This window comes from Corella eumyota, chromosome 7, assembly GCF_963082875.1.
Source record: "Corella eumyota chromosome 7, kaCorEumy4.1, whole genome shotgun sequence".
Lineage (NCBI taxonomy): Eukaryota > Metazoa > Chordata > Ascidiacea > Phlebobranchia > Corellidae > Corella > Corella eumyota.
Window position 1 is genome coordinate 3,552,471 of NC_137496.1, and position 11,411 is coordinate 3,563,881.

Genomic DNA, 11,411 nt, shown 5'->3' on the forward strand with positions numbered 1-11,411 from the left:
TTTGATATATTTGGATAGGGTATGAATTTGTTGTTTTCGTATTTCTGACAAGTCCAAAACTGCGACGTACATTGCCAGCATCTCCATTGAAAATCTTTTCTGTCTGTGTAACTCTGATAAAAGCCTCGAGGATGTTTGGCTTTAAAATCTCCGTAGGTTGATGAATTACAATATGTACCAACAGATTCCGTTTCGGGGGGTTGAGTTACATTTATTACGTTTATTGGTGGTATGTATTCTTCCCCAGAACCACTATATTCAGTGTAATCTCGATTTTTAATAAATTCGTAAAAGCTAGAACCCCCAAAATTGTAAAAAGTGAATTCTACCATCTTGAAATATAAGGTAAGCGTTCTTGTAGAGTAAGGTTATAATAGTATTTATTACTTGTTTAAATATATATTTTTCCCCTCACACTTTGGCATTCAACAAACCTATAGTTAGACACAAATAAATAAGTCTAATATATATAACTACGCTAACGTGTAATACATTCTTACATAGATTTAATTAACGGTTTAAAAAGTGAACCTAGCTATATTTGTACTAAATTGACATAACAAGTCCAAATCCACCCCGGAAACATATAAATCAATGTGATATTAGAACATTGATAACGGATATATGGCAACACTGCGTATTTGAAAAGGATGTCGTTAATGTCTAAGTTCTGAATTACATTTAACTTGCATATGATTACATTGAAATTTTAAAAAGTATAAGCAAACCATCTTTTTTTGTCCAATATGATATGACACAAATGCCATACTTGAAATAACCGTGTCCAACCAACAAAATGAAAATGTAGTCAAATGAAGTTTTATTAAATAAATACGAAGCACACACATGTTAACATGCAAATAACTTAGAAAGGTCATTTCACTTTTGCACATTCGGTAAAAGGATTAATACTAAGCAAACAGAAAAAATGGTAAAATTGAAAAACGATTACAGTTCTCTAAAAGGCCCGCTCTTAGAAGAATGTCGTTTTTTGTTAAACAAGGATTAAAAATAAACATAATTAACACACACTACGATATGCTGGAGTAATATCAATATTTACACGTCTTTGAAATATTAAGGACCAAAAGCCTTAAAAAACACAATAAATAAAATTACAATAATTACTTTAAAAAACGTTGTAATTTCAGTTTTTGCTTGAACTTTTTATTCAACTTGATTATAAAAAAAATATTATTAGGGCTTGTTTGGTATTTGTATTTTGAAATTTAAGAATTTTTAAATTTTATGAAATGGTATAATAAAATCTTCTAAAACCCCCTTTTTAATGACGTCACTGGCCAAAACAAAAGGGGCAACAAAAACCGGGGAATTTAACGGGGTTCGCACAACCGGGAACGGGGCAACCTATTTTTTGACAATCCTTCATCCCCTGAACACAAGTGCATGACAAACATTCTTCTGGATCCCACTTCTCCCCGTCCTCATATGTGGTTGACCCATCCTCCGACACGCAGAATGTGTCATCTAAAAATTGTAGAATCCAAAAATAATTATGACAAGAAACGCGATTAAACTTTACTTTAATTGTTGTCATAAAAATATTTCAAAAAACTCTTTGTATTACCTGATGAGGAGAACGATATCATTGAACGACTCAGAATCATATCTTCGGGGCAGGAATGTTTTCTACAAGATTTCTTTACCTTTAATCGTGGACAAGGACGTCCATTGGCACTGGGTTGTTTTAACACTGACCTATGTTTGGTCTTTACTGCTCCTGATCCACAGGTAGCAGAGCAAGGCGTCCAGGCGCTCCATTTGGTTACTTTACAGTTGACGGCTGCGATAAACAAAAAAGAATGAGTGATTTATTTTAATAAAGTTATTTATTTTATAACAGATTCTTATTTCTTGTACTCAAATTAAATAATTAGCTTACGATTTCCATTTGATTCATCGCAAATTCGTCCATGGCATTTATCAGTTTCTTGAAGTAGCGGGCAAAAGTGGGCATCTGGGTGGGTAGAGTTTAACAATACTTGGTGCCGAGTTCGAACCCCGATGCCGCAATCTTCCGAACAAGGACTCCAATCGGACCAGGCCATGTCCAAGCAATGGTCATTGTCAACAATAGGTTCTAAAAACAGAAAACGTTTTAGTTTGGAAACTTTAAAAGACACTTACTTGATCTATACAAATACTTTAATAAAACTCACCTAACAAACGCTCGTCAAAGTTGCATGTGCCGGTATAGCATCTCATCGATTCCTGCAGATGAGTCGTCGAACAATCGATCAGTGATGTCATCGTTGCCTTGGTGACTTTGGTTTTTGCGCGCATGCGCAATTTTCTGCCGTTACCGCACGTCGCTGTACAATGACTCCAAGCGTTCCAATCAGATACCGGACATACCGGGATTTCTGTTAAAAATTTAGAAATATTCTGGTTGATCTCTTTAATTTTTTCGTATTCTGTGAGCTTCTATTACTTCTCTAATTTTGCTACATTTTTGTTTTATTTCTACAGAATCTAGACTTACCATCACAGGGTAATTTTCGGCAAAGCTTTGCCTCGCTCATATGATGACAAAATGAGCCCCCGTTTCTTGGTGGTATTACAACACCCCTGTACCTCCTGGTCATCCCTCCACCGCATGGTTGAATGGGGCATTCCCCCCAGGAACCCCAGGTTGATAATGTGCACTCAATCGCATCTAATTTAAAGCAAAATTGTCGTAATTTTGTGATTTCAAAAGGTTTCAAACGAAAATCAAGAAGAGCAATTTTAACTTTTTTAAATTACTAGGTATTATCGTCAAACGTATCCAGGGTTTAACTTTTAACATCGCATTGTTTGTTTTTTTTACACGCGGTCTTAGTTTTGCTTGGTCAGTCAGGCCAAAAAATCCAAAGATCAAAGCGAATATTTACCTGGACAAGTATAACAACAATCTCCTGGTTTTCGGTATGCGTTTGTGCAATTAATATGAGGACACTTTTCTTTCGCACAGACCTTGTCGCCATGTGAACAATAACAATGGGTGCATTCACCTGTTGAAACAATGCGTAAAACAATGAGAATCGAACAGTGTTTGAACACTGGTCTAGACAATGGTCAATGACCTTAAGACAATCGGTCTTATGGTACATTGTTCAAGCTTTTACGTTGACAACTATTTTACTTAAACTGTCATATTGTTTACAAACGTTTGTTATGATTTACGTTAGGATTTTCTCCTGAGGGATTAGCACGTGAATGTTGATAGACATGCTAAACGGCGGAAACTGTGCCATATTACCTTACAGTCATCACTCTTAAGTGACTTAAGCAAATTAATTATTTAACTAAGGTTCTTGAGTTTAAAACAACAAAAAGCAGATTGGCATCAAAGTATCAACAAGGGCCTGTGATCAATTCAAACTAAAGTCTTCTATATTTCTTTCTATGCCATTATTACTAAATTGTGTCCAAGCAAGGGTTTTAAATAAATCAAATATCTACCTTCTTTCCATACCGCTCCAGCATCATGTTCGGAAACATTTCCATGGCATGAAGTATCAGGGCATACTGGACAACATTTTCCGGGCACTGTAACACAAAATCATGTTGTAAGATCTTACGTGCCATAAATATGTTGGATGTCGATAATGTCAATGTAATGTTTTGTAAAGGAAAAAATATTTTTATTTTCGAAAAAGCTTGCCTATTTTTTGGTCAAATATGTTTACACTTTTGTCGTTATTGGTGTTGGCCAGTCTGGAAAGTAGGGCAGCGTGCACGCACAAGATTTTTTTCATTAAAAAAAATGCACGCCTTGAATAAGCGTTTTGCACGCCTGGTGTCTTACAAAAATGTGCACGCGCAGTACTGACGCCTAAAACACGCTAACATATATCACGTGTGCACGCCTAGACCGGAAATTTTGGTACGCTTGCACGCGCGGTCACGCATTTTTTTACGCTTGCACGCACGAGATCTCGTCGAAAACCGCCCCACTTTCCAGACTGGGGTGTTGGTACAATGTTACAAAATTTACCTACAACAACTTCACGGTTGAATATTGAAGTAATTGGTTAAGGTTACTTAAGTAATTCCAATTCGTCATAATCTAGCTTAACGCCAGTCTTACTAAGGCAAACACAAAAGTACTTTATATGCCTATATAGGAAACCACACACTCAATAAATTTCAATTACAACTTGCCTAATCCAGACAGCTGTAATTATGCGGTCCTGTAATTGTGCCATAAATTTACAGGTTTTGTTACAACATGGGTATTTGTTTTACCACCGGGTTTTTATGGGTAATAAAAAACGTATTGCTTGTAAAAAGAATATGAAATTAATGACATATGCTTTCTATTACTCTGTCGAGTGGGACTTGGATGAGATCAAGCTTTTAAAACAATATTTTATCTATATCTTGTTAAATTTAGATAATTCAAAATGATACCCTAACCTACCATAACCGAATTACAAGCTTACAAACATGATAAAAATATCCTAAAATAATTGCACGACCAAACAATAATGTCTTTGTAAACCGCTTTTGCGGAACTTTAAAAAGATAAAATCGATTTTTTTACCATTTTGTTATCGCAGTAGATCGATAACATATAAGAATGTGTTGATGTATTTACATATACAAGCATTGGGGTTTATAAAAACTATATCCTTTCGCACAATGTGAATGTTAAAAGACATTAAGAGAACTTGATCGAAAATAATTATCATTTTGTTGTGATATGGTAAGCTAAATTAAATTAACTGATCCATGTAAATCCGGAAATTAAATGCAATTTTAACAGATTTGTTTATAAATAACCCCAAATGTTTACTGAAAAGTTTACGCTGAGAACAATGCCCTGACTCACTTAAAATGTAATATATCGAGCACGTTTTTACCATTATACAAAATATGACCTTCAAAAAATCCCAAAATAGATTACTTATTTATTACCTTTGATGGCGTTGGAACACGATTTCCATTCGCAGTCTTCCACGGAGCATAGGACTCTTCCTTTGCTGCACTCACAGTAAGTACAATCGTCTAAATGCCATTCTGCTCCATCTCTGAATCGTCGTCCGTCGGAAGCTTCACACAACTTTTCTGCGTGTCAAAATTTTATGTAAAAAATGATGTCAAAATAAGGTGTCCAAATATGGTGTCAAAAATGATGTCAAAAATTGGGTCAAAATATAATGTCAAATATTGTACATTTTTTGTGTCAAAGTATGCCACTTAAATCTTTTTAAAGCGCTCTATATTTGATCACGTGACTTGTAGATTGTAATTAACTCACCGGGGCACATCTGACAACATTCTCCCTCAACTGTGACCGGGTTTTCACATGCCAACTCGGGACACACCGCCGGCTCACACATCACCTGTGTGTCGTGGCATCGGCAAGTCTCACACTCGTTGTTTCTCCAGGTGACGTCATTGGATGACGCGATGTCGCCTAGTTCGCACAATTCAACTGAAAAAAAATTCGGGTTTTATTTTTTCAAAATTTTGTGTTGATCCAACCCTGGAATGATTATTTATTACCGGAACAATTATTTATCAATTTCCTGAAGCAGCGGCCACTATCCAAACACAATGGTATTTTAATGACGTCACGAAGACACGTGCAAGGCCATGGTTAAACAAGTTTAAAACCTATTTATCACTTTAAAAAGCAATTTGAGGGACCACAGTAAACGTAGTTAATACACTTAGTTTGCAAAGAATATTTTTGTTGTATTTGTAAACTACTATGATAAATTCTATAAAAATTTGATTTTAGAGACATTTTTAAAAGCTCTTAAAAAAAACAATTCTGCGAAAAAAATCTTTTGTTATAGTCATTGACTTTGCCATTAGATTAGAAACCGCTTAATTTGCTTATAGTAAAACACAACGTTTGTATTTGAAATGTTAACGTGTTTTGGCATGATAAGCTTAACTTTTCAGATACACAACTGCGCGTTTAATAGTTTAAAACTTGCGTAAAATACAAAGTGTTCGTTCTTAAAGGGTTCGTAGTCGTTATCATAATACGCAGAATGCGGCAAAAAATTCTTTGGGAATGATAAAGCGAAATAACTGTTCGTATTTTCGAATTTTGAGTTTTACCGAACCAAACATGTTGTTGCATTTTTGTCGAGTTATTTTTGTCAATTTTCGTGGTTTAAAACACGTGGCTTCAGCTAATGTGTTATGAGATTTACGTCACAGTCATTAGTGTAGGCTTAGCTTCTGTATACATTGGTTGGGTAATCTCATTTTTATAAGAATTAAAAAATATTTTTGAACAAGTTTTAATAGAATCAAATATTTTGACCAAGCCATAAATTTCTCAGGTGCGCAATAACGTTTGGTTATTACGTCACAATTGGCCTTGTTCAAATTGAGCGAAAGTTAAATGACGTCACTCTTGTCGTGTGTGAAAGCCTGTTCAAATATTGAACGAACGTGCCCGTTTGAAAAATTGTTTTACTTCCCCGCCCATAATTATTCTCAAAACTTTTACGATGTTTAGTCATTAAATTCTAAGCGAGGTCTTGGTAAATTGGGGCCTGATTTTACTTCAAGATATCGAGACCAATGCGTTGTTTAAGTCAATTTAACAGACCAATGCAACCTTATGCTTCAATATTACATCAGCCAAAACAAGCAGGGTCCTTCTAGGGAAAAATTTTTTTTACCTAAAAATACTTTGAATATCGTGTACACAAACTACTTTACTGTTAACAGGCTTTAAAAGTATCAATAAATATTACCTAAACTTAGTTACATTGCGGTTTACCATAAGTATGTACAAATGCATATAACTAACGACAAGTTTAAATATAGAGTTTAATTGCTTGAACTTGAATGGTTTTGTGTACAGCCATAACAATTGCCCTTTTATATTTCGCACCGTGTTATATATACCACAACGTGCAAGTCACAACCTTTGCTTAAACCCTTAGTTTTTTGTCGCAAAAAATAACCAATACCTGTGTTAGGCGACAAGGGGATTTTGATTGACAGGTAATATTAAAAAGAGGATATTTTATCTTATAAAAATTGCTACTTTACAACGGCTATTACATGCTCATATATACTGAAAATAATACCCTAAAAGCACTAGGTTCCTACGATAGCAACCCACAATTGAGACAATATACAATTTCGTGGTATCGGGATTATTACGATTTTCAGCCATTGAACTATAAGGCATTCAAAATTTATTGCACAAAAGGTTACAAAATTTACATGGGATTTTTTAGCTTCAATTTTTACCTAAAATATAGTTCCTAGAATTGAAACAATGGCCCACATTGTTAAATCAACCAGGTAAATATAACAATGGATAAACAAGCTGATTATAAACAATTAACATTCCGCGACTGTTTATGACGTCATAGTAGCACGTCTCGCTTCTGCTTTGTTTGTTTAACTTAACCACAGTTACAGGAGGGTGATAATTAGTGACGTAAGTGCAGTTTGGGGGTAATTATGTCGAATTACCTTTATAAGTATTAGGCAAAATTTATTTTTGAAATCTTACCGTAACTTGCGGCCTTTTGTAATCTAGCCATCGAATTTGTTTCTATGGTGCCCATGACGTCATCTAAATTGACCTCTACGCTTTTCGAATGATGGTGTCGATGGTGCTTGTGATGACTTTTACCTATGACGTCATAATCGACTTCGGAATCGGGCGGAGATGGTTCGAAATTCGATGTCGCGTGGTCTTCTAAAACAGGGTTTCCAAGTGTGTTTTGTGCGAGAACAATTAAAAATATCGACGCAAAAATTAAATATTTTTTGGAGAACGAAGGTAGTTGAAATTCCATTCTATTAGGTTTACTTGCAGGTCCTATATCTTACTTATTAAATAATTCAACCTCTAAAAACAACAGAATAAAATTTAAAATTTTTGAAACATTAAAACGATATATACTTCTTTTTATTGTAAGTCATTATTTAGCAAGTGATGTAACCTGCTTGCTATACACTTCACGCCCAGCTATTGGGCTGGGCCGGTCAATAACGTTCTTAACTAAATTAGTATTACTAAAACCAAATCATTGTAACTTACATTAACTTTTTTTTAATCTGGTATTTTGAACTTGCTATTTGGGTACGAAAACGTTTTTTTTGCGGCTTGCCTAAATGTAATTACTCACAGACATTATGTCATCCCAAACAGTTAATCAAAAACCCACCAAAGGCGCCAAATCACCTGAACAGACTAAACAAAAATTCAAACCCAATATTTACATTAACAATTTGAACTTTACTTATAGATTGCGTATACCACCGAGCTTCGTATATGTTACGATAACTCTTAATGCTGATTCACCAAAGTAAAACCGAATATCTTTATATCTCATAAATGGATCTTTTCAAATAAAGATCAAACCAAAAAACGCTAACAATTACATCATTGTGGTTTTAAATATACAGGCTTTTTATTCAAACCCTTGCTTAACAGGGATATCGTAAGACATTAATCATATTGTTCAAACCAATCCACAAACCTGTCAAGCAGAAAATCTTGAGATTTGTTATTTAAGGGTGTATGTCATATTTCTAAATATACCGGCACTGAAGTGGGCATCCAGCTTACATATAAGCCCTGATATATTATGCTTATGAGAGATCGGTTTTACATGACTCTAAAACGAGATTACAAAAATGTATTTATATTTTCAATTGATGTCAACATGTTTTTATATTAACTTTAGCTGAGCAAATCCAGCTTTAAATTTGCGTTCAATATTAAATTAAGCTTCGATTAACCCTTTTGTAGGTATATATTAAAATCCCATTTAAAATTAACATAAAAAAGCGTCGTGCGCTTGGTATAGGGTTTACATTCGCGCACGCGTAATTCAAAACGTTCAGCTATGTGTTAAAAATCCAAATCCGGTTATTTATTTAAACAATTGAAAATTTAGCCTTAGGCCAGTATTCATAGAATACATGACACTTATTTGAGTCCATTAAAACACTTGTAAATTTACATCAAAAACGTAAGGCTTTTTATACATCACCGATATCCGTACAATCCTTTGTATTTTAATTAACTTTTTTACATACTTCTGTGCCTAACTTATCTTCGCGTTGATTAGATTACTTCTAGGTTTAATTAACGTTGCTATTGACTGTGTAAATTCCAATGCCATTACCTACTTCATCTTGTTTGTCTACCTGTGTGTAGCCTTCAGATTTGTGCAAGTTTGCTTATAATAAACATACCCCATCAACTTGCTTAATATTTTCAACATCTTGGTCGAAAAAATGTTTTTTTATAAAAATTTTGACCTCAAATTTAGGCGTTTTTTGAATACCCCTGACATTTATTTAACATTCAGTTTTTTAAATTTGTCCTTTACAATCTTGAAACTCAAGTTTTAACTGAAATTTAAAGAAATTTTCAGTTTACCTACTACACTACATTGTCACAATACCTCCATAAAATTTCACGTCCGACAAAGTAATCGAAAAATTTTTAACGAGAGTTTTGAAAACACGACACGCCTGATAGAAAATCAAATATTTTTAAAATTTCTAGAATTTTTGTCTTCCAGTCTTACCTATGACGTAGACCGTGCCATTATTTCACGACAAGAAAAGTTAATTTCAGATGGTCAAATTTGGGTTATAACTTTTAAAAGTTTATACCAATATAAAAATTTTTTATGTGATTCTGACCTAATAAAATTAATAAGAAATTATTTTTAACTACGTAAAATTTTCTAACTGAGTGTTTTTCTTTTTAATATAAAGGGATGTATGCGTCACTTTTATTTGCTCACCGCGTAGGTCTTTATGTCATATCCAAACGACGTTTACAAATTTTAACAATCTTAGAGTAACCTTACATTTAATTTACCCTTTTAGACGAAACGTTATAGTTTGTGACTTATCCCAAAGAGCATTTATCTAATCCATCTGTGATAATATAAAAAAACTAGATAGTTAAGTTATTCTTTAAATATATATTCCACAAACTCAAAAAAGTTAAGTTTTTAGTAGAATATTCGTTAGTTGAGTAATACTTTACTTTCAGGGCAAACTTTAAAAGTGTTAAAAAGTTTACAAAATTTAATTTTACATTTTTTTCTCCCACTCAAATTGTGAGCTTGACTCATTAACGTCAGGTATTATATTTCTTTTTTAGAGAAATAGACTAACTTTAAAAAAAAAAACAATATGTAAATGTATAAAATTACCAACAACTTTCTATACAACTATGTAGTTTTTAAAACCTATAGTCAAATATAAGACCATATCATGTTTACTTATACTCGTTGTTTATAACACTTAAAACATGTGAGTTTTTAACAAGCTAGCCAATCAATGCATTGCCTTATCTGCAGCATTACCGGGCCACCTACTGCGTTTATAACCAGATATATCAATCTTATTCACGAGATCTTTTAATTCGAAGTTGAACCAAGACCTACCGCATCGAATTGGCCGTTTAAAACACAGGATGCTCTCTGCGGATGTATATAAATATACCTGATGTGAATATTTTTAAAGTTTATTTTGGGTAGGTAAAATTTTGCAAAAAAATTTTAATTTAAAATTCATATTTCGCGTCTTCTGATTTAATCAAAATAAATTGATGTGATCTGCCGTTAAAAACATGGCATTAAAATTTAAATAAAACTTTTTCGTTAACGTAACTGTAACAAAAACACTTTGAATATACTTCTATTTCTAGATCAGATCTTGTTTAAATATTATTTAAATACTCGTCACCCTTTCAATAAAATAAAAGTTTAAGACTGTTTAAAATTTGTCTTTTGAATCGAATTTATATACTCATATTAAATCTACTTTCTTTTTCAATGATGTAAACTTCTATTTAGATACTGATAAGTATTTGAAATGTTTACTTCATTTAGATTAATATACCCTGGTACTACTTGTTAAAAAAAGAAAAATTTCAAGTTTTTTTTTTCTCAAAAGATCTTTTCAGTTGATTAAACGCGCTCGTCAATAATAGCTACCTATGACGTCACACTACTGGACTTATGAGAGCAACAATGAACGATTGTGCCTCACTGCGCGAATTTAAAGATTTCGAAGCGGAATTCGCGGCCAGACGAGGTGACGTCATGTTCGCTGTCTGGGCTCGTTTCAACGATGACGTCACGCAGACAAAAGATCGGGATGACGTAGGCCTAGGAAGCGTGGCACCCTAAATTAAGAAACCTTTTGTGTATTACACCTACCTGTAACCTTATTTTTTTTAAACACAAAATTGGATGTGCTCTACATATTCTAAAAGGGTAATTGGATATATTAAACTTACCGCATTGAGAAAAGCCTTGCTCAATTTTTATACTTTAACCAGCAAAGAGTGCCTCGCACAAGAACCCGATTGTCTTCCTTGGATAGTCACCGAACCACATCTTACTACACGAGATATAAACAAACTATATCGTAATGCTTATATA

The 11,411-nt window shown here is 33.6% G+C and overlaps 1 protein-coding gene across 1 annotated transcript; it reads right to left on the reverse strand.

Annotated features, from left to right (window-relative positions):
* Positions 1-803: 803 nt before the first annotated feature.
* Positions 804-7,875, reverse strand: LOC145759153 (kielin/chordin-like protein). Its single transcript, XM_082572912.1, has 10 exons — positions 7,502-7,875; positions 5,267-5,443; positions 4,924-5,073; positions 3,466-3,552; positions 2,895-3,014; positions 2,504-2,677; positions 2,181-2,384; positions 1,904-2,101; positions 1,589-1,804; positions 804-1,488 (listed from the first exon to the last, which is right to left on the reverse strand). Exons 1-10 carry the CDS (start codon positions 7,788-7,790, stop codon positions 1,295-1,297), a joined length of 1,809 nt encoding a protein of 602 aa, XP_082429038.1. The 5' UTR covers positions 7,791-7,875; the 3' UTR covers positions 804-1,294.
* Positions 7,876-11,411: the final 3,536 nt, after the last annotated feature.